The sequence below is a fragment of the Cariama cristata genome, unplaced genomic scaffold (assembly GCF_000690535.1).
Source record: "Cariama cristata isolate BGI_N322 unplaced genomic scaffold, ASM69053v1 scaffold6761, whole genome shotgun sequence".
In the NCBI taxonomy this organism is placed as follows: Eukaryota; Metazoa; Chordata; class Aves; order Cariamiformes; family Cariamidae; genus Cariama; species Cariama cristata.
Window position 1 is genome coordinate 6,423 of NW_009598588.1, and position 24,682 is coordinate 31,104.

The following is a 24,682-nucleotide window of genomic DNA, read 5'->3' on the forward strand; positions in this document are numbered from 1 at the left end:
GTCATTATCTGGGTTATTTAAATATTTAAAATATTAGCTTGCTTTGTTAAAACATTTTTCATTAAATAGCTGCATGAACAAGACTTCTAGAAGTTAAATATCTTTATGTCTTAAGTAAATATCTAAATGTCTTAAGTAAAATAAATAGAAAGCTGAAAAAATGGCTTGTATCCTCAGAAAGCTTTGCTTAGCCGTGTTTTGAGTGTGATACACTGAATGCATCTTTCCATCATTTCCCTGTTTGATTTTCAGCTTGTATATTTTAATGGCAGGGCAGACTGGGACATTTCCCTAGTACTGTAAGTTGTCATTTATAACAATACTATGTTTTGTTAAAATCTTGCTAATATTAGTCTTTGGTTACAGGGAGTTTGCACCGTGCATCCAGTGTTCCAGAGCGTGTCTATAACATGGGAATTACTGAAAATGATTTTGCACCAAGAACTCCCTATGGTTTCTCATATTACCAGTCAAACCAGGTGAGGAAAAGAAGACAATGCATTGAAATAAATATAGTATCACATGCATAGGTTATTAATTTTGTTACCACAAATAGTAGCATGGAGATGGTGTTTCAAGGCTTGCTTGCTTATTTGCTCTTTAAAGCCTGATTTCTAGAAAATGAGGTTTTTAGAACAAGATCTGTTAACATTTTCCCTTCTTCCAATGACTTCTGAGCCCAGTGGCTAAATTTAACTCAGTCGTACAGTCAGGCTCTTTGCAATCCTGTTGATTTTGTGAGAATTGGCGTCAGGGTAGAAAATGAAAAACCATATTAACTTCCCACTAAGGCAAAGGCTGTGACAAGTCAGATCTTTATCCATCCCACCAGGCAGCAGGTCAGTCAGCACATCGGTAGCTGCAAGTGCTGCCGCTCACCCAGGCAAACAGTTAGAGGTTGCTAGAGGCAGTCCGGTGATCCTGCGGGGTAACGAATGACACAGGTAGGAGCTGGGAATGTGGTGAAAGAGGTTAGGGAATTAAGCATCCAAAACCACAGGAAAACAGATTGCTTTAGTTTCACAAAGACAGGTAGAGTGTTTCTTATCATTTAAAATAATCCTGTTGTAACCTGTTTTAGCATTACAAGAATTTCAGCTGTACAGTCCTTGCAATACAATGGTGTTTCTAAACTATCTAAGCATAAATTCACTTGTTATTTTCACAAGCTTTTCTTGGGTTCATGGCCTGAATGCTGAGATAAATAATTGGTTTTCTGCAGGGTTTGTGACACAGCTTATAACTGGTATGAACCTATTTGGGGGAGGAACCATATGACTTCAAAATTAACACATAGCTCAATAGCAACGCTGCAGCATGATCAACATTAGTGAACTGAAAGCAATTCAGCTTGAGATCGGGAATATTTATTTAATAAATAACTGTATACAGAGGGGCCAATTCTTTCTTAATTTTAGATTACTCAAGAATGGCTTATTGTCATTAAAGGAAACAGCCCATCTTCTGGCCAGTTAATGAAGCAGCCCTGGCTCTGTATAGGGAGAGTTAGAAATACTTACTTAAATACATTTTCTTCTCTGTCCTCCTATCCTCTGTTCTCACCTATCACCCAGTCCATAATATTTGATGTGAATCCCTTCTTTATAGAAGAGAACAACAGGAGGAAAACTGGAGGTGACATAGGAACCACAAGAAAACACTACAGTTTTCCAGGCAGGGGGGGGAAAAAAGAATTAAAACAAAAAAAAAGATAGACTATTTGTCCTGTGAGAAAGCCAAAAAAAGCCACAAGGTCTAGTATTTCACAAAAACATTAATTTCCTTATCCCCAAACAAAAGATAAAGATATCCTTCATAGCTTCTGTAGAATAAACAGATATATCCAATGATCCTTGCCTCAGCCTACTAGTTTCAGCAACCATTACTCCTTTTGTGAGTTGATTATCACCCTCGGTAACTCCTCAACAGTGAAATTAAGGAATTTCAGTCAGGCAACTATCTGCTAAGCACTGTCTCTTCAGTTAATAACTTGTGTAAGCTTCCCAGTTTACCTTGAAAAATGCCTTTAATATTATAAAACTTTAATACAACATGGAAATGGAATATATGGGGCTTTGATTTGTGGCTGGATGCCACTATGCTTACTGATTTAAAAAAAAAATAGAGCCATGAAACCTCTATTTCAAGGCCAGATAGTCTCCCAAGCTGATTTAGTTCTGGAAGGTCTTGAATAGAGTATGATGTCCAATTTAGAGCATAAGAAAAAGGTAGAAAAATTGGAGAGGCCCCAAATGGCACCTAAACAGTAAGAATCTTGAAGACACATCCTATAAAGAAACGTTAAAGGAAGTGGGTTTGTTAAGTTTGAAAAAGAGAAAATTATAAAGCAAGATAACGATCCATTACTGTCCATGCCCATTAGGGACAGGAAAAGAAAAGCAATCTTAAATTGCAACTGTAGAATTAGGGAAACCATTGAGATGGTAAAATGGTCTTTTTGGTTTCCTTGGAATGTTATATAATCTCCTTCGTTTTTAAGCGGTTAGACAAACAGTGAAGGGACTATCTCTTTTTACTAGATCCTACCACAAAGTGAACAGAATCTTATGTTAATAAGGTTAATAGCTGTATGCAGACACTTTAGTATAATATTTTAATTTCTGACTGATTAATTTTCTTCTTTCTGTTGGTGGACAGCCTTGAATTTAATTTTAGTAGCAGATGTGGGTGTTAATCCCCAAGAAGTTTCAAACTGAAACTAAAATCTCCATTAATAATCACACTGTTCGCTACCAGGCATAATTGACTTACATATCTATTTTGAGTTAATGACAGAACACTAGATGCTTAGACTTTATCTCCTAATGTTTAGACTGTACTTCTTCCTGCCTTTGTTAGCAGATACAGAGAAGTGTTGCAGAATCTCATTTAATATACAATTTTGGTGATGTTCACATTTTGTTTTCTGATTCTGATAGCAAACCTTATAATTTTTAGATTTACCTTTTTGGTTTGATTCTTTGCTATTAATCGTAAATGCTGTGATCTTACTGTGACTACTGTTCTTCTGTGCACCCTTGAACAGGTGGCCTCACCATCCTCTTACACAAATGGCTGGCGAACGGGGATTACTTACAAGACGATGGAAGAGAGAGCTCAAAGGCAGCCTCTGAAGAGACTAGAGGTCTCACCGCAACAAAGCCCTGAAAGATTGGCGTATGTGTCCAATGATTTTCACTATGACAGAGGGATTTCAACTGGATTCTCCTTGAGGCATGGAGATAGCAGGAGATCCAGCGGGACTGTCCCACCAAGATATGCTCGGTCTGAGATTGTTGGTTACACTCTTCGTGATTCAGTGAACAGGGGACGCTCTTTTAAGAGACAGTCCCACATGGGGGCTAGTAATGATGCCGTCCTTGATGGTGTCTACCCCAGCCCCACTGTACCTCTGTACCATAAAGCAGGCAACAGTCGCAGTATGACCAACCTTTTGGAGAAGGAGAACTACCTGACCTCGGGCAGTGCGATGGGACAAGTGAGATCACCAATTGCTTCCCATTTGGGGTCTCAGAACAGACAATCTTTAAGGTCCAGCTGGTACCAAAATACTTTCAGAAGCACACAGACCAGGAGGGAAGCTTCCCAGCCAGCTTCAATAACCAGTGTTGCTGCAGAAACAGATGGGAAGAAGATGCCATTAACAGCTGCTGTGGCAGCAGCAGGGAGGAATGGTTTCCTGCAGAGTGAACAAGTCACCATCAATGGATCTCAGCTAGGGTAAGCACAATGCAGGACCTTCTTTGGTTCTGGGGTGTCACAGCTGAAAGGAACCTGTTTGTTTAAAAAGAGAAAGTAAACTGACAGCTTATGGTTAATAGTGTATGAAATGCCAGTGCAGAGGATACAGAAAGTAGATTCGCTTTTAAAAATCCACTTCCAGTGCAACAGAGGAAAGGGAGAAAAAGTGCACGTGTGTGTACATATTGCAGGGTCCATACCTCCTACTTGTGTTTCAGACTCCCTTTTGCCTAGAGTTAATGAATTTTGTAAGGAGACATGAAGTAATCACTGAGTAATTTACAACTTAAGTCACAATGCACAGTTATCTATTGGCAAATTTTGTGCTCATAAGAGACTAGATTATTTCAGCTCTGGTTCTCACAAGAATAGGTCAGAAATGTACCAGTGAAGCAGCTGTTGGCAGATTGACAATTTCCACTTAGAAATCATTCATGGTTTCAGGGAAACTTTAGTTTTGATAAACTTCCGTTAAAACCGAGGCAGAAATTTCTCTCAGTTGTTAAGCACCATCCATCCCTAGAATAAATATAAACTGGTGTGAATCTCAGGACCCCGGAGCTTCTCACCACCATGAGACCCTACATGCTTTGAGGACTCTATCTTAATTTTAAGCCCTGTTAGCTCCATGGCAGAAATTCCCAGACTTCAGGAAAATTGTTTAAAATCTTAGAAGCATTCATTTTCTTTTTCAAAATTACTTCTTTTCCCCCCCTGGAATTCCCTTCGAGAGAAGATTTCAGAATGTCTAAAATCAGTTCCATTTTCAAAAGAGAAAATTTATCAGTTCTGAAACTGATAAAATACTCAGGAGTGAGGTGGTGGGTTTTTTTTGTTTTAGAATACTTCTGAAGGTTTCCAGAGCTCTTAAGGTTCAATAGACAGAACAGACGACTTGGTAAACAGCAGCTAGTTACTTGCATTGTTTACTGTGGTTTCTGTTGTTGTTTCATAATCCAAATAGGATCCCAAGGTTTCTTATGTGAGTTAATCACAGTGTAATTTACAACGTTATTAAGAAATGTCTCTTTTTCCATAACTGTGTAGCTGTTAAGTTAATTTTTCTGAAGGCCACCTTTGTTCTTTTTCTAAATTTGATACTGTGTGAGATGAGGCATCATCTGATATCACTGCTATGTACAGATCAGGTATTTTCTGTCGTCAACTATATGTTATGTGTTATGACTAGATTTACAAATTTAGACGGTCTTGTGCCCACATCTGATCTGGATCGAAATTTTCACCTCTGGGTGATGCAGGAGTTAAGACATCTGGTATTAATAATATTACTCTTAAGTATTGCATCTTTACAGAAAGTAAGTCCAGAAAAAACAGCTGAGAGCTCACAACAGCTAAAGATTTGGGAGGAGTAATGTTGAAAATAGGTACCTGGGAGGACTTTGTTTCTCAGTAAGACAATTTACAAACAGGCATATATCCCATTGACTTTATCATTTACTTAACTTTAAGCACATTCTTGAGCGCATTTCTGAGCCACAGCCAGCAATTTTGATACTTAATTTTGTGTAGGAGCAATTTTGGTTCTTCTTTTGCAGGTGCGGACACTGGAGTCTGGTTGTCTGCCTGCACAAACGTCAACTGAAGTGTGTTTCATACCTGCAGATGTAAACATCTGTCTTCCGTCATTGTGCAAGTGGCTTGCTTGAGACCATGCTGACCTCAGGTGGAAGATTTGTGACCTAATGGAAATCTTTTTGACAGCGTAATTCCTTAAGAGCCAGTTTTTAAATTCAGCTTTTGCTGGAAATTACAGAGGAAAACAATTGGAAGTTCTGTGAAAGCCTCTAAAGTTCCTTTTGCAAATGTTTACAGATTTAATTTATCTCAGTACTTCTATTTAATTTACTCGTACATATCTTGTTTAGATTTTCAAATATCCTAGGTTCTACTTTACTTTCATAGCTAGGTTTTTGAGGGAGTGAGAGGCTCTTTATTCTACCCAAAGTTTAAAAGTCTCTGTAAAATATAATAGCTTGTATTAGCAGAGAAGCTGGTGAAAAGCAGCATATAAGATAGGATTCCACAAGAGATTTGCACCACTAGATTCTTAAATGATGAGGAAGAAACTATAGCCATTTTAGCTGGCTGAAGTCAGTATTTGTTACACATGCTTATGTAATAACATTTGTACAGTATCCACATACATTATTATCATTTTCAGACATCTAAAATACGTGTTTAATAGCTCCCCTTGTAATTCTCGCCACTGGAAGGGCTTGATGCAGAAGTCTTACTTTGGTTGTAGTACATTCTCGTTCATCCAGATCTAGCTACTGCACAGTTTAAGGTAGAATTAAGTATTTAAAACATAATAGACAACATTTTGCTTTGGGGTATACACTGCTGTCAAGTCAGAGATATTTCACTTAAGTCTATCATTCTACCAGTAGTACAATAATTTCTTCTGACAAGACTTCTCAGTTTAAGAAGTTAATAGAGACTTGCACATTTCTTGTCATTTCACGTTCTCTTTGATTTTAAGGTTGTATTATCTGATATATTGTTCCCTTACCTGTTGCTCCCTTAATAATGGAAGGGGGAAGAAAAGATAAGCCTGTTTGATGAGTAATTTGGTTTTTCCAGAAATTTGTACTTTTTAATGTAAATCACAATTTAGGTCTTTTCAAGTTTAATTAAGAGGATATCAAATAGTTCTGTAAGTAGAAAAATCAGACTATAGAGATGCTATCTCTGTATCTTCTGGTAAAGTGAAGCAGTTAAAAGCATCCTTATATTAAGGGCTTAGGAAAGAGAGAGATTCAACCTGAAGCTGTCTGAGAAACAGCTGCTTACACAATCTGACCTCGAAATGCGCTGAGAGCTGTCACAAAATGATTAGACAACACAGTGTATATACCTCAACAATGTTATACTCTGGCAATTAAAGTGAAGTCAGAACTTGTCAAATCATCATTCTGTTTAGCAACCACTGCCTGAATGTCCATTTGTTTCTTGTCATTACATATGCTAATCAGCCACGTGGCTATTACGTTTTCCTGTAAATGTTTTGAGGATTGGATGGAATCGTTGCATCAAAGTCTATTTTGACAAGAGTTAGGGTGCTGCAACTTTATGAATACCATTGAGGGTCAAAGATTATATTGCATCCTTTATTACTGTCAGATAAAACATTAGTGAATGTAATTTTTATCTAATGAAGAGCAATCCTAGTATGACAGTGCACAACAGGAGAGAAAGATTTTGGCTACTGCACATGAAGGAGTATCAGCCATGAAGGGATAACTGGTGAATGGTGGGCTACTCTCAGTCTTAACGCAGATCTACACACCCAGCACTTAGAAATTTGGTCTCTGTGTTTATCTTGACCTGGCAGTGACTGCTGATGGACCTTTAGCTCTCCAGGACACCCTTGGCATCCTGAGGCTGAGTTCCCACATAGATTCTCTGGTGTCTCATAAGGGATCAGCTCAGGAAGCAATCTTGATCTTGGAAATTGCATGGATAGAGCCCTTCTCTGCAGTTAGTCACTGAAATTACTCACAATTTAATACATCGAAGATGTGTACCAATCTGTAGAAGGTGACTGAATTTGGTCAAAGGGCTGCAGAGTTATTGCAGTGACTGACAGGCAGGTAGGCCTGCTCACATGTGCACATATATAACATGGTCACAAAACCCTTGTTGATTTAAGAAACCTGACTAAAACCCAAGCTTGAAAAGCCTGTTTTTCTGTTCCACTTAGAAGACAATAAGAAGAAGAAATATGATCTGGCTTTTTGCCATTATTCATTGTTCCAGATCTTTAAGTAGGTTTCTGATCAGTACATCTGACTTGCAACTTAGAGTAACTTAGTAGCTACTTTAAATGCAGGCTGAAGTAAACTCTGAATATCTGGAAGCTGTGAGCACTGCCAGACCAGAACCCAGGGCACTAGAGATATTAACCATGGTTCTGTCTAATTTCATTTCGATTTAACCTCTCCATTGACATCCTGAGCACACTGTCCCCTTCATTTCATCTTTGTCTCGCACAGGCACGCCTCAGCACCTACAGATGCAGCATATTTGCTCAAAATAGTAATTCAGAGGAAGGGAGAAGACAAGAAATGACATGATTTATACCAAAGGGAAATAGAAAGGCAGGTGGAAACCTCAGGGTACGGGAGTATAATTTCATTTGCAACAGGTGCATCAAAATTGTTCTTCATTTCTTTGCCATCCTTGCAGCCATACTAATCGTCCTTTGCCTTAGCAAAAGCAAGCAGCAGATGTTGATTTATAGTGTAGCTGGCAAGAAAAATTGCAACAAAATCCATTTTTGTCTCAGAGCTCATGAGTTCGTCATAAATATTTTTGGGGAAAGAGGTGGATTTCAGTGCATTTGTAGCAAGACTGACTGTGAGAAATCTGCCTGATTTGTGCCTGGTTAGTCTGCCTTGCTCCTCCACAGCCCATTCTGGGCAAGCCAGGACTCTCAGGCTCTTTTCACTCCTGCCAGTCCTTTATTGAGACAGTCTCAGAGCTGAAGAACTGAGTGACTCCTGATGCAGTCTACAAACACATGCTTTAGAAATGTTTCTTTTCTCAGTACCAAAACATTTTGTATTTCACTTTTCTGAACATTGTTTATTATTTAATATTTCTGCTTAGTTAAAAGAAAAAAATCAAAATTTCAATTTGAGCTAATTTATTTCCCAGGCACCTATATTAACATAAAAGGTAATTGTGTCAAAATTTCTGATTTTTAGATGCACTTACTGAGATGATTATCAAGTAAATCATTCTGATTCTGGTAACTCTGAAGTAGGGAGTTATTGCAAATGACTACTTGTTTCACTGTGGTTCACAGACTGCCCTCTCATCCCTGTCTGGCCAGCCTGGGATATGGTTCTACAAAATTATTTGGTTTAGGAAAAAAAAAAATACTCATGTTTTTGTCCACTTCCCTCTCCCCCCTTTTTTTTTCCTCTGTGTGCAGAGTATTTGAAACAAAAAGTAAATAAAAAGGCTGGGGAACATAACCTCCTCTCCCAGAGCTAACGCCCCTGATTGTGCCATGATTGTTTTATGTTCCATTTACTGGGGAAAAAATGGGTCTGGTGACCTCTCTTTCCAATCTTTTATATGGTTGTCTAACACAATTATCATTCAAGCAAACATGCTGGAAGTTGGGACGAAAATAGCCTCACAAATTTTTAATTCTACCACAGGCAATGTACACACTCGATTTAATGAGTGGCCTTTTTTTCAGGCGGGACAGAATAAAAGGCTTTGTCCATCTATTTCAAACTCAACATCTTCTATAAGCTTGAAAAAAGCAGATACTGAGCCCTGCATATATGTAATGTGGGAAGTGAGGAACTGAAGAAAGGCATGAAAACAGATATAAAAAAGCAATCATCACACTACTGAGAAAAACATCAACATATCATCATGATCACTAAAAGACACTCTAATTTGGTTATGGCCTTCTTTGAATCTTAGTCCTTCATCCACTGATGTTTCCATTTTGGTTTTATAATTTGAAGCATGACTTGCTTTGTCCAGAACCTCTCATTGTTGCAACACTTCAATTTATGATTTTCTCTTCCCCCAGAATATTAGTATCTCTTAAAGCTTTTGTAATATTTTATGCTACTGGAAAGGAAACAATTTTCTAAGAAAAGCTAAAGCTACTTGAAAAATACAAAAATCCTGGTATTAAAAGAAGTTTCACAGGCTGAATGATAATTTTTCTGCAGTCCTGCTTCACTGTATTTCCTCTGTCTATACTTTTAAGGAGCCCAGAAGGGGAGATGACTCTGGAACGAGCAGTGAGCATACTGAAGAGTGAAAATACACAATCCACACCTAGGATTCTTGCTGCAGTGACTTTCATACAGCATGAGTGCTTCCAGAAAGCAGATGCCAGGAGAAAAGTAAGTAATTATTTTTATGCCAGTTACAATCAGATAGAACAAATAACTTTCTATACAGTATGGCACTGTGTGCCAACATAAAAAAAAAAGACACTTCAAGAAACCTTGTAGGATACTGATGATGAATATTTTCCCTTAAATATGCTGATGCTTTTTGCTGCAGATTCTTTTAAATCCGTGGAATGGCACTGGTCTATGCTAGCAAAAATTTGGTCTTTAGCATTTTGTAATAGGGGACATAGAAATGTAGGGTAAGAATTCACCCAAACCATCTGGAATTACAGATGTTTATGACCAACTTTTAAGCAATCCCATTGATTAGGACCCCACAAGCTCCTGCAGGCAGTCAAAGAGCTTTACTAGCCTTACCAGTCATTCCTAAAGTATAACTTCAATCTCCCTTTTGCAAACTGAGTTGATTAGTTTCTATCTTAGCTTGATGGATATGGAGAAAAATGTCTATTTTTCTGTCCCCTTGATAATGTTTTTTTTGTGTATATTAAAGCTGCTGAGTGTATACCCATTTAGTTTGCTAAACTAAATGCCAAACGATCAGGCCAAACGATCATCATTCTTTCAAGCCTTTATAAGTCATACAGTCTGAACTTTTTGTCAATATAATTGCTCCTGTCTCTCATTTTTGACTGGATGCTTACACCATGGGTACAGAGACATCCCAGAAAAGAAAACTCTGGGAATACAGTGCAAACTTATCCAAGCTTCAGAGTTTCCTAGGATTGCACGAATGTGTTAATACAGTGTATGGATTAGCCAAACTGATAACAGCTTGCTGGGACTGCACAAATGCATTAATACATTGTTTATATTAACCAAATTTGCTAAGTCTCTTACAAGTTTTTTGAAAGGGCATATTAAAAATATTCTCTTCTTCCTTTTCTTTAAATTTCACTATCAAACACAATTATGGCTCTGTTGCTGAACAGTTCTGTACATTAATGTGTAAGGTGGTTGTTTATTTCAACCATTTTAAAAAAACTTCTTACACTTGCTTTGTTTTGTAATATGTTCAGTAGTATATAATCTCAGCCTTGACTCCATATTCATGTATATGCAGTCCAGTTCAGTGACAGCCAAACATCACTCAGTCCTTTGGTAGTTTTAACTTCCTTTATGGTAGATCAAAGTCTGTTTTGGAAAAAAACATCAGTACAATTAGCAGCCTTAACTTCAGTCTGAGGACAGAGCTTCTGAATTGAATGTTCGAAGGTGGTATATTATTCAAACCTCTCTCAGACAGCTTCCTGGAAAAACAAGTGGATGAGTAAAAGAGTTCAAATTGGAGCAGTTAGCCTGAAGCCACCTTCTATTTTCCTGTCTATCCCACATATCCTAGCTGTTTCTCTGTTTGGTGCCCACCACAGTTGTTCACATTGGCATTGTCTTGTTTCCCCTTTTTAGCCTTTCAGCCTGCATTCCTTTTCTTTGTCTACCTACGCTTTGTTCCACAATACTTGATAGTCTGTGAGTCTAGTGGCTTTTCTTTTTCTTGTGAACTTGTGATCTTACAGTATTTTGGTGAATTTTGTCTACCAATAAAAATTTAGAAAGACCAATCATAGCTTTTGTAAATTCTCCTCTGCCCATTAGGTTAAAATAGCACCACTTCTTTTACAAGAGCTATACATCCCTTAAAATTACCAACAGAAAGTCTGCATAAATGTTTAAAAAAACCAACTAGCTACAGTATCGGTTTCAAAAGGGCTTAACTACTGTAATAAAATAGGTTCAGCATGCTCTATGCTCCACTTACCTTAAGATATATATTTCTGTATTACATTCTGCTAGCATCTAGATGATTGCTGAATGAATGCAGGGGGAATCAGGTTAACAGTGCAGTAGCAAGAAACTGTGCCTTTTGTACAACTGAATCAGAGGAAAGGCAGGCAGGCAGTGTAGTTTGCCAGGGCATGAAGGGCAAAAGGCTTTGTTACATTTAATTTCTTCGTGTTGCCAACCCATGTTGGTCAAATTGAATTCTTTTTATCATTAATCTCTGGACTACTCAAAACATTTGTATCACATTTCCAAGTCTTTCACATGCTGTTGATTCTACACAAGGTTGAGTTTGTCCACAAAACCATATGGCGTTCTGAGATGCTGGAGGAAACTGTCCTCAATTGTACATGAACGTAAGGTATATTCCATAGTAAACTCATTCCTAAAGGAGCCAAGGCTGGCTTATGCCACATCCCAGCTCATATGGGATTTATCATTTGCCACAACATGTAGAACTTGGAAACTATTTGTTTCCACACAGCTGCTGTGAAATAACATCTTAATTCTTCATTTGGGACCAAAACCTAATTTTCTAAAGAATTAGACACTGAAGAGTAGTCTTTGTTAAATGTGGGTGGTTCAGTAGTTAACTAGCGTACAATGGTCTACATTTTGGAGTTTACTAGTTTACTATTTTTTTCTCAGTATGCCACAGATAAGAAGTACCAAGTATAGTGTATTCTTATTTAATACACTTTCAGTACATGCACAGAAGTTAACAGAGAAAAATAGTCTTTTCATCAGGCTGGCTACTAAGAAAAAAACCAAACTTGGCACATCAGGAACCTTTTACATCCAGAAATCTCAAAGCAGTTCGTAAATATTTCAGAGTTAAATCTCAAATATCCATTTCACCAACATGGAAGCTAAAATATAGAGCAATTAAATGTCTTGTCAGAGAGTAGAAATCTGCAGCAAAGCTGGAAGAGATTTAGTTTCATTCTCTTACATTAGTTATTAAAATATGATGCCTCCCTTAGTTGTGGATTTTAACTATGAATCATATGAAAGCCCAGAAGTTAACAGTCATGTCCAAATGATTAATGGTCTGTGCTTCCAGTCTTTCAAATAGGAGCAATTGAAAAAAGTCCCTATGACTGTTTAAAGGTTTCTGGGGGCAGGGGGAGTGAGGGGTGAGGGTGGAGTTTGTCATTTACAGTACCTAACTATTCTCTGCTGTGTTTTGTTTTCCTCACAGGTTTTCTCACTTGGCGGTATCCCCAAACTTTTACAGCTTCTTGACGTTCAGAACGAGGACATTCAGCGGGCAGCATGTGGTGCTCTGAGAAACTTGGTGTTTGAGGACAATGACAACAAACTGGAAGTGTCAGAGCAGAAAGGGATCCCACTGTTGCTCCGCCTACTCCGACACACCAGGGATGTAGAGACTAAAAAGCAAATAACAGGTAGTGTTTTCTGTGCAGTCAAACACGAAGTGCTTTAAGTAGCACACAAGCTTTCCATGCGAGGTACATGATTGTTTACTTAGGCCAATGTTTAGTGACTAAATACAAGAATATTGTCACCTATTCTAAGCTCTTCCCTTAGCGTGAAATTCCAAGGTCCTTACTCAAGACCAGTTTTTAAGACAGTAAGAAGAGACTGGGAACTGCAATCTCCCCTCTTAAAGCTTCTTCAGAAATGACAAGAGTCTATTCTTTTGCAGGAAGCTTAAAGACCTAGATATTCCAGAAAAGAAAGTGAGGGTCCAAACAGCACCCTCTGTAGAATCATTTTGGTGAGCAGTGATCAGAGCAGTCCCAGAGGTGCCTGGGACCGTAACTGATGCCTGCTACTGACACAGCAGCTCAGCCCTCACTTTTTGACCTTATGCTGCTGGTGCATACTGGGAGCTCCTTGTTGAAGACTGTCCCCCAGAATTGTCAGGTGCTATGGCTGGAAAGTGGTTGTTCTATTCCCCACAAATCCTGCTGCCCCAAAATTCTACTCTGAGCTGTCTCACTCCTAGCTGTTTATGCCGGAGTCCATCTTCTCAGATCCATGACAAGCAGAAAACTCTGCCACAGTAACAGCGTGCCTCCTTTCTGTATGATGGGGAGAAAATTCCTGCAGGACATCCATGTGGCTGTAAAGATCATACTGCACCATCAGTAGAGTGACCTGCATTCTGGATTCAGTCTTTGCAGTGCTTATGTTCTCATCCTTTTATTTCAAATGTCCTTGAGGAAGAACTGTTAAAAATTAGTAGGGCCCATTGCAATTTTGAAAAAAGAGCCCTTTGGATCAAAAAAACCATATTACACCTCTTGTTGTACATCAGTGTAGCAGAAGGAACGGTGGGAGGAAATGTCCACCATTACTCACAAAGAAGCCTGTGGTTACTGCCCTGTTGGCTTTGCAGCAGCCAGTTAAGAAATGCTCACCACTTCATCCCTGCACTCGTGTTTGACCATAGTGTGTCTCTGGGAAGTCAACTGCTTGTGACCCATGTTCATTCTAGTTAGCATCCAAAGGAAGAGCAAGCTTATATTTTATAAATGGAAGGAAACATTACGAATAAATGAATGGGGATTTATTTCAAGTAATCTTTGAAGATACCAGGAACACAAGCTATTAAAATAACAGTGCTTGAAAAGATACAGAAGGTGTCAAGCAGCCCTACCTTGAAACAAAGGCATGTTGAGACCTTCTGTAATTCTGCATTCTTTTAAGTATTTGACATACTGTGCTCCCTAAGCTGGAGAACAAAGCTTTGTATTGTTGGCTCTTTTGGCTCAGTTTTACAGCTCTGCAACATTAAAATGTTTTAAAGTTTTTCACATTCATCAGATGCAGAATTGGGTCACTTAGTAACTTACTGTATAGTGTGTTGTCTCTCAGTGCTATTACACACCAGTGAGGGAAGCAGTGAAAAGGGTGGTAGAGTGGCCAGAAAGCTAATGCTCTTTTCTTGCTACCAATTTCATCATTTCTGGCTAAAGCTTTGACTGTTTGTGCAGGATAATTCATACAAATATTGTGAATATTACTGTCTTCCCCTTCACCAGTTTGAAAATGGATGAAGGGGCACCTCCTTTCTGCAATTACTGCTGTCATTGAACATGAATATTTGCTTACGAAACATACAAGACACCAACAAAATATTTAAGCAGTATCAAGCAGGATGTTGTCGTTTGCGTAAAGCAAAATATTCTGATATACTTTCATGCCTATCAGTTGCAAGGGATGGCTTTAAAAATACACCGAGAAGTATTTCTCGCTTTGTTCAAGAGCAAATGTGCAGTCAGGAGGAAGTATGCTGGCTCCCTTGGTGAAAATGGCACCACGGCATAGTTTTTGCCACCACTTGAGCAATTCTTCCAGCTCTGTAGCAAGCTGTAAGGAGCCTACAGAGCAAAGGGCAGCCTGGTTGAATGAATTTCTGTGAGAATATTAATTTTGCTTCCAGCCATTCTTTCCCAGCCCACACTTCAAAGGCAGGCAAGGAGTGGGCTGTAGACAGGAGGTAGACAGTCACTGTTAGGTGTATGCTTACTAAGGTCCGTGCTTCCAGATGATCTTGGTATGTACAGTGATAGCTAGGAAGCACTGGAATTACTGTCCTGTACAGATTGACTATGTAGCCTGAGAAGGGCTGCAACATCAGGCTCTTCCAAGCACAGTGCAAACCTCTGAGCACCTTTCTACCGAAATGGTTAAATCCTACTGAGCAACAGTTTCCCTGTCTGACTGATGGCTCACCCACAAGTTTTGTTTCTCCTCTTGCATTGCCTTTGGCTTCCTATATGACTAGTAGAATATGATAGCTATGCATGCAATCACACTGTAGTGTTCTAACACTTCCAGGAAGAGGTTAATGGCAAACCTTTGGGCTTCCATCTGGTCAGCATGAGAAGCCCATCTGTCTTTCCACATCGTACTTATTACTTGCCTACTTTAACTGTCAATTAGAGACTTCCAAATGTGTGATATGATAATTAGCTGAATGTCTTCCCCCATAAGAGATTAGTAAAATAATCTTGGTACCTGATAATACCACACTGAACTCTGGTGAAAGACTCCTGGCCAAGGATTGAAAGCATGTGATACTCATTAATAAAGACGTCTAAGCTCAGCAGAGGAAAGTATTTTGTTTGTACTGCTGTGTAGGAAGCATGGTACCAAAGCACTCCACCTGACAAAAATGCACAAAGGTAAGGAAGTTGTTGGAGAAAAGGAAGTTAAAACTCCGAGACACAGAAGTTTTCCCATACCGTACTTCATTGCCTATCAGAAATACAATCTGATACTTGTGCACATGAGATAAGTACATCGCAGCCTTAGAAGCTTGTCTTTAAGGTCACTGGCTTATTAGTACCAGCAGTGTTAATACAGACAAATGCTTACCTAATATTAAGCCATATCATATCATATCATATATTCTCAAAGAATATTTTGATGGCCTGTATTTTCAAGACCTAGGCTGAGGAATATGGTCTGAGCATAGTCATGCAGTGTGCCTTGCGTCGTTCTATGAAAAGACTGAAAACAGTGAACGTGTCTGGAGATAAATGCTGATTATAGCAAATGCTGTGTCCTGCCTCACAGTCTGTGCATCCCAGGAGAACACACAAAAACCACCAAACCAGTACCCCCACCAAAGTGGCTTTGTGCTTACGACAGTGGTTTGAAAGCTGCCGTGGAAGAGTTTACCTAATGCCCTTGTGCAGAAAATAGGTGCCCAGTTTCTGTGTGCAATTTCTGCACTTGTATGACCTCTTCATAGGGGGAATGGGACCTCCTCCAGATCGAATTGACTGAATTTGCTAGCTTCATAGAATCATTGATACAAGTAAAGTAAAGTAACCAACCACAGTCTCTGCCCTTTGTTTGACATACAAACAAACTTCTTGCAAATCTCTTAGGAAAGGAATGAGGTTACTCCTGAAGAGTAGGAGAGGATGTCAGTTGGAGACAATACAGAAGCCAGGGCAAGAATGGCATTTTGTAGTGTTTGGAGAGCACACTGAGGAACAGAAAGTAAAATGGCTGTGGCATGAAAAAAAAAAAAAAAACAAAACAGAAAATATTAACTATTGAAGGTAAGCCAGATGAGCCTCCAGGGAGTATCTAACCTCTTGATCTTATTATCATGCAGCATAAATCTAAGCAATGAAAGAAAGTTTTTCCTGCAGGGAAGATTACAGCACAACCAGAACTGTCATTAAAAGAGACATAAATTTAAAAGGAGGCCCCACCCATTTTCCCAAATAATCATCTAAGGGAAAACTATGCCTCTACAAATACATTATAGCATAGCTGCAAGGAAAGAGCCCTCTCCTAAAGACATTTTCTAATGTGAACAAATTCATCCACACCCAGAATGGCACTGAGAGAATCCTGAGCCCAATGAGACAGTGCCTGTGGGTAAAGGTAGGATTTTTGTTGGAAAATTTAGAGTGTGAGCAACATCTCAAATTTTGTTCTGATAATTCTATTCTAGGTATCTGTCTATAATTCAAAATGCACTTGTTCCTTTTAATATGATATTCTGTCCTTGTGCCCTTGGATTTGTGCCATTTTGTCTTAACCTGCTTCCCTTATCAATGCCCTTTGGACTGTATGTCTGATTTCCTATAAGCCTTACTTACTCTTCAGGAAAGTACATTCTTCCTTTTATCCCCTAATTCAGAGGTTGAAGAGCTGATCACAGAAGAAGAATGGGCTGCTTCTGGCTGGCTTTTGTTTTGATTTTACTATTGCTCACAATAGCTGAAATTAAACTCAAAGTGTAAGGAGATACAAAAGAAACATTTTTTTGTTGTGAACTGATGAAAGGAACATTCAGTAATACTCTGCCAGTGTTTGGAGGAGGAGGTCTGTGAAACTTAAAGCACCAAGCTGGGGAAACAATGAATGCCTTTGTAGTGAAAAGCAGAAATACATGTCTTTTTCCAGGGGAAGAGTACTTTAAAAAGAATTGTTGTCTCTTGGAACAGAATATAAGCAAAGCTAATCAATTATACAAGATTATATTTGAGATTTGTTTTGGTGTTTGGACGTTGTGAGTAGACAAGATGTGTAGCATTACTTAATGATTTGTTTCGTGACAAATGTATGGACAGTAACAGCCAACTAGTGTTTAACAACTTTCCTTCCTATGAGGAATTTTGCTATCAAGTGTTAGAGAAACTTGGTAATGGGCATCTTCTGTCTTCCAGCAGATTTCCAAAGACTTGTAAGCTCACTCTCCGTAGCTCCCATCTACTCTCTTTGCACATAAATTTATTCTGCCACACACTGGTCTTTACTTGGTACTTGGAAGTGCAGCTAGTCCTGCCAGGCTTCCGGAAGGGATGAATACCTCCCTGGAATTGTGGAGAATGATGACTGGTGTCAGTGGTGTTAGCTCTGTTGAGCTTGTGCTACTTTGGTAATGGAGAAGATGATTGCTGCGGATGGGCAATGCACATGCAGAGCCATGGAAAACTGCACTTCTCGGTCAGCCATTAGACTGATTATAAAGAGATCTGACTTTAGTTACGTGAATAATTGTGCCCCATTTTTTTGCCCCATTTCCATTCCTCAGATCAGGGCTGGTGAACTCTTATCACCGCCTTCTGCTCCTCTTCAGGATATCAGGTGCCAAGCAGGCTCCTTCACTCATTAACTTCAAGGAGTTTGAGATTAGGTCTTTCAAACTGTGGGGGAGTGTTTTTGCCACTCTAATTTTATTCTGGATATTGTAGGTTTGTTGTGGAATTTGTCCTCCAATGACCAGCTGAAGCACCTGTTGATTAGAGAAGCCCTGCAGACACTGACCGAAGCTGTTCTCATCCCTTACTCGGGCTGGCCAGATCGAGATTATCCCAAGTCAAGTGTTTTACCCGACCCTGATATCTTCTACAATGCCACAGGATGCTTAAGGTGAGCACTCAGTCTACAGGTACCCAAAACAATAGTGTTGATAAAACAAGCCTGCACACTTATTTTCTTTCTTGCTTTGAACCTTGATGGCACCAAGAGTTTGCATACAGATCATATTTTGAAATGCCTCATGTGTATCAGACCAGAAGAATTACTACTCAATACATTGAAAACAGCTTTCTTTATAAGGCTGTTGTATATTCATTTGATGGGGACTCCACAGACTAAATATATCCATAAAAGAAGATAGTAATCAAAGGCCTGACTGCAGTGCATAGTTGCATTGAAGTCAAAGAGTTCTTTCACTGAATAACAGTTACTATTATGATGTATAGTATTAGCCCGTGGCTGATGATGATAGTAGTAAAAACAAAGCTCTTTAAAATGGTTGTAGGAGTGGTATTACAAATTAGCACTGGAGAAAAGTAACTTAAAAGAAACTTTAAACCTGTGTGAGCCTTTTAAAGTTATTTTAAAACTCTAGTGCAGTAGTTTCCAAACTGTTTTTATCATATACCCCTATCGGTAAAAAACTTTTGAGAACACTCCCTCAGTATATGTATGTTTATTTATTTATAAATTATAGATGTGTACTACTGTACTAATGTATTATGTCCCTTATAAAACATACATAAGAACAGAAATTAAAAGGGATGATATAAAGATGAAATAAACACTATTTTAATTTTTAAAATTTTATTTATTAATGGTACAAAAATATTTTCTTCCCGCACCCCAATGGACTGCCTTGTGCACCTCCTGTGGACACCAGTGCTCTAGTGGATGTATAGCATGGTGACCTTTAAAGCCTAGGTCTAAAGTTGTGTGATCTGCTGAAACAAATACAGGACGGACACTTTCATAGATGTGAAGTTCTTTGACCCATATAAGTATCATTTATAATCACTTTATTAATACCTTTTTCATAAACAATTCCTGCTTCATTTTAATTTGTAAAATTTATGAAGCATGAGAAGCAGCTATCCACTGGAGTCACGTAAAAATATGCCTACTCTGCAAACTCAGAATAATTAAGACTCTTATGCATAGTTTGAGTATGTGTCTATACTACTGACTGGCAGAACAGATTTATGATTGCGTTTGTTGAAAAGTAACAGTGCAAAACCCCATGAATAGCAGGTAAAGCAGTAAGGTTTATTCTTTGAAACATGATTTCTTAGTTGTGCTGGAGCAAAACACAGTTATAGGCAGTAATAGGATTTTTAGCATCATGTGCCATCATTTAGAGAATTTGATTCTATGTAAACAAGAAACTACTCTTCCACGAAGAGTTTCTTGTCATTCAAGCAGTGGTAATTCTGTTTACAGTGGATAACTCATTGTGGGCAGTTCCTTAGAGCAGTCTAAGGTTCAGACACCCAGGAGTGTTTACCATTTCCCATAAGAACCACAAAGTTGGCAGCTTTCTCTCGCAATTTCTTCCCTTTGCACTTTACTATTGGATAGCCCTGTTACTGCCATTTGGCCTACCGAAAGACTAACATACTTGAAGGATTAGTTCTGGTGTCAAAGGTCCCTCAGTGGGAAAACTGAAGTGCTCATGTACCTGGAATTTTCTTTCAAGAGAGTAAGCAAGTCATCTTCATCTGCAGCAATATTAGGTATTAATGGGACCACAGTGTTTTCTGTCATTTGTGCTGGATAAGTTCTGCTCACCTGCTATAATACCTTCTGAGTCCTACCAGCTTTGCCAGGCACAGGAGCAGTCTTTTGGGTAGTAAGCAGAACAGATTCAGCAATGTCCAAGTCATGCTTTTTTTCTACTCAGTATATAAACCACAACTAATAGTTATATTCAGTAGCATCTCCAAGGGCCCTTTGGATAAATACATAGAGTTAATCTCGAGCCATAATCACTTCTCATGTAAATAGATAACTTGGAAAGGGGACGTGGTACCTAGTAGCACAAAGAAGTGTTCGGTTTTCAGCTGCTGCCAACGATGTTTACTTTGATATATTATAATCTGTAGCTAAACTGATTAGAAAATGTTTTAACCTAAATTAGGAAAAATCCATTTTAAAAACAAAATAAACCCTGTCCAGCTTTTTTGCACACACCCCTAAATGACAGTAGTATAAAAATCACATTTTTAATAAAAACACCTTTAAAAATAACAGTCCATAAAACTGTGGCCCTTTGTGAGTTCAAAGTCATTGCACATTAAGTAAATACAAATATGAGTATCAGAGATGCATGTCTTTTGTTTACACATTCAAAAATGCATGAAAAGAACTAGTTTGAAATAATTAATGAGTAAGGTCACTGGAAGTATTCCTTCCTTATGTATTAATATAAACAAAAGAAACCTCTGCACAAAGAAATGCTGAAAACTAAAAGAAGAGCACACCACAAAGTAAAAAAACTGTGCACTGAGGAAATGATGTTACTAATGAAGATGTTTAGAGTATATATATTTACCAGAATATAAAGCTGTAATTAGTCTCCCCTTTTGTAATACTAACATGTTTGTTGTGCATGTTGATAAAGTCTATAGCCTGCAGCTTCTATTACAGGGTAAAAATAGTACTTTGAAGTCCAATATGTTACGCATACTACAGTGCTTAGTTATAGGAGAATGCCAAAACTTCTTTGCAAAAATTTACATATGCCTATTAACTGAAAGAGACACCCACAGTCTAAATCTAACACTATCATCTGACACTCACTGTGTCACACAGTTACCAACTAATAAATTAAAGGTCTTTTCATCCTCTTTGACAGAATTTCAGGAGGAGAAGTGAATCCACATCTAGCAGGTAATATTGCAGAGACTAACATTGGAATGAGTGAATGACCAGAACACTCCCTATTCTGCTAACTGGTTATTGCCAGAAGTACATTGGAGTCCTGAACCTCAGCTGCCTGTGTCAGTGTATACAGTCACTGATAAGGATGTCTGACGTTAGAAGGATTTGTTAATCCTGTTCTCTAGGTCTGTAATTTGTCTTAAAACTTTGCTTCTGACACAGTTTTACAGAAATTGCAGGTCACAAAACTTAACATAATAAAAAGAAGCTGTGTACACCACACAATTCTGCATTAGCAGTTAGAATAAGTAATGGTGTTGTTCAGTCCTGAAGTACGATAAAAAGCACTGTGCCTTGAAGAGGCAGAGTAAGCCAAATCAAAAGACTTCACTGGTTGCCTGACAACAAGCTGAACAAGTAAAATTGGTGTATTAAAGTACCTAGAGGAGTATTGCAGACTTTTGCAGACAAGTCTTACTGGATTTTAAAGGTAAAGTCTGTTTTTCTTGGCCTGAAAGTCCTACACTAGGACTAGTTCTGTCCCCAGTTCCAACACAAATGGGTAGAAATCTTCAAGATACTTAGCCTCCTCCTCCATACGCCTACTCTGAATCTTAAAGGGTAAGATGCCAACAGCATGCAGAATATATGGGTTTGAATATTATTTATATACATAAGGGAATTTCTGGCATGACTCTTCCTCTGATTGAAAGGAAGACTTAATAGAAAGCTGTCTGTATTATACTTTGAAAACTGATAATGATCTTCTTCCATTTTTACCTTGAAATACCTGTTCCCAAAAGTTCTGCAATGTGAAACTTTACAAAATTTATGCTTAGTGGTCACAGTTCCTCCTGCAAAACATTTAAGTGTTCGAGCTAGTGATCGCAACTGCTGTGTTTCATTACAGGGTCCTCCTTTTTAATTGCTCTGTAACTGGAGCATCCTGTGGCCCTATGTATCCTAAATATTCAAAACTTCCTAGACAACTATCTCCAGAAAAGTCAGCTAATCTCTGTTCTTGGTTTTCCAGACATTAAAATAGAAGTAACTCTTCTTTTTTCATTATTATTTTTCACGCTTTTCTGTCCCAACTCCCTTTTAAGCTCTTTGTGAATTACACAGTGACCCACAAGGACAGTGGGAAGCTGTAGTTGGGTGAAGTAGTATCATTGCACTTCAGACCAGGAGGCTTCGTAAACATGTACTTCCATTTGCTCTGTAGAGAAGCGAAGCCAAAGCGCTCACTGTGTGTTGAAAAGTGTAATGGCAGCTCAATTTCATAATGGAAGCTTTTAAGAGAGAACATAAAACAAATGACTGATGATAACAAGTCTTTGAACCAAGGCCTTTTGCATAGCATTGCCATTCCTTTAAGTTTATTTCCATCCATTCTTATCTTCTCTTGCCTCCTCTTCAGTTTATCTGCTCCCTCAATTCCTGAAAGGAATTTTGTTATTTCCAGCAAGCAACTTGCAGCCTGACTCCTGTAAATACTAAGTCGGTCCCCAGATACCTTTCCCTCCCTGTTGCATTTTTAAACTGTGTAAGGCATGAAGGGAATAGAATTTCCCAAACTACTTCAGGAAATTGTTATCATGTAATTGAGTTAAATTCAAATTGCCAGTTTTAACAGAATGAGTCCCAGGAGCAAAAGCCCTCTTATCAGTCATGTGAATCATTCACAGCATTGCAAAAACCTTTTCCAACATAGTCGGCCAGTGTCTGACTCCGTGTTGCTTAAAGGGAGTATCCCTTTCATTTGGTGCCATTTGCAATATAACTGAACATATATTATCATTCTGTTTCTTTCAGTCACACTTGATTTTACTATGTTTCATTTACTTGTATTATTTACCTCACATCTCTGGATCAAAACAGTATTTCCCAACAGGGAAATAGATGATCCTCCACAAACACCACAGCAACATGGGCAAACAGCTATTTAGGTTACAGATATGGTTACACTGTGCATGTGTGCAATAGAGAACAGAAGCAGCAAATACAGGGTGAGATAAATGAGGCACATAGATACAATGCATCAACATTAGCATGTGGTATAGTTTGGGCACGTTACCAGGGTTACCATATTTAAGCATGCCAGAAATCAGAGATTTTTAATAGTTAGATGATGCCAAAACATGAGTTCTGAGTCATTGAAAGGAAAGCATCCCTACAAACAGCAATATCCTCAAGCCTGCGTTCTCCCCATGCTGCATTCTCCCAACCATTCAATACCAATGCAGGGTAGCGATATCAGAAATTGGGTAGCAGAAGAGTTTTTCTATGAGAAGACTCTTGAACTTCACTTCAGCTGATCCTTTTTTCCACAGATGTATTTGTCTGTGTACTTCTGATGAAATGCAAGTAAAACAAACTTGCACATCAGACTTGAAGATTTCTAGGTAGCCCTGAAGTCTCACCATTGGGGTTGCCATGAGCCACAGTACTGGACCAGCCCAACCATGGCGATTGCCCAGGCACTGGGTATTTCAAGGCCTCTAGGACCTCCACTACAAGAGACTCCAACTCCTGAGATCAGAGGGAGACGTTCCAGTTGTCAGGAACCTCAAATCTTGGAAAGCGAAAATGAAGTCAGTTTTGCAATTTTCTAATCAAAATGTTGCCATTGTTTCCAAAAAATATTTATTTATTTATTTACGTTTCTGTGACGCTTCTCAGAAACATTTATTTTTTCCCAATCTAATAATATTTTTATTTCCTGGAATTTCTCAAGCTTCAATTAGCAAACAAACTTAAACTGTCAGCTGAGGTTTTGCCTGAAATGTTCTTCTCTGCCTTCAAACCAACTCTGACTCTATTCAGAGTAAGGTGGTTACAACTGTAGCTGGGCGAGTGGAAGAGCAGGAGCTCGTCCCTTCTCAGTCCACATTGTGGTGATAAGGAAACAGGGAAAGGTGGAGACTGGAGTAGCCTTATGTGTACAAACACACACACAGAGATATCTCTGACTGGATGAACAGTTGAGCATCAGCTTCTTAATGAAACAGTGTTCAGTAATTAATTTCCTTTGCAGAACAGGACGCTGCCTCTGATTCAGGCTCCTCTCTGCCTCCTAAGCTATGAAGCTCTGTGCCCCACCTTACTCATGCTAGACAGCAAGGCCAGGTGATGTCCTCTCCTTGCACAGCTATTCAGCATGATTGTAGTTGTCAAAAATTTGAGGGTTTTTAGGATAGTGTACTGTGACAAAACAAAAAACTGCATCAGCTGAAGTGTCTTTGGCAAGGGAAATTCCACGCTTATCTTTTAATAGTATTTTTAGTCTGTGTGCCTCAGAAACTATTTTTGCTATGCGCTAGAAGGGCTGTAACATGTACATTTCTGTCAGTATAATCATAAACATATGAAAGGGTGACTTGCCTCGAATGTGACGTGTATAGGTAAAATTAAATTCCAAAGTGATGTCTATGGTAGGCATTATTGAGGAATCTGAATACTGATTCTGTGCTATATAATTCCATGACAGAATAAATGAACTCATAAACAGGGATATTGTTAACAGCATGACCTAAAGTGAAACTATAATTACAATGCATTAGTATTTAATCTGAATATGTACTTCG

The 24,682-nt window shown here is 38.6% G+C and overlaps 1 protein-coding gene across 1 annotated transcript in view; it reads left to right on the top strand.

The window, feature by feature from the left end:
• The first annotated feature begins 371 nt into the window (after nucleotides 1-371).
• PKP2 (plakophilin 2) overlaps nucleotides 372-24,682 on the top strand; it is a 34,567-nt gene continuing 10,256 nt past the window's right edge. The window contains exons 1-5 of the mRNA XM_009709346.1: nucleotides 372-479; nucleotides 3,047-3,741; nucleotides 9,524-9,662; nucleotides 12,658-12,865; nucleotides 18,149-18,326. Coding sequence (XP_009707648.1) covers nucleotides 411-479; nucleotides 3,047-3,741; nucleotides 9,524-9,662; nucleotides 12,658-12,865; nucleotides 18,149-18,326 — 1,289 coding nt within the window. The 5' untranslated portion in view covers nucleotides 372-410. The remainder of the gene's footprint in view (nucleotides 480-3,046; nucleotides 3,742-9,523; nucleotides 9,663-12,657; nucleotides 12,866-18,148; nucleotides 18,327-24,682) is intronic.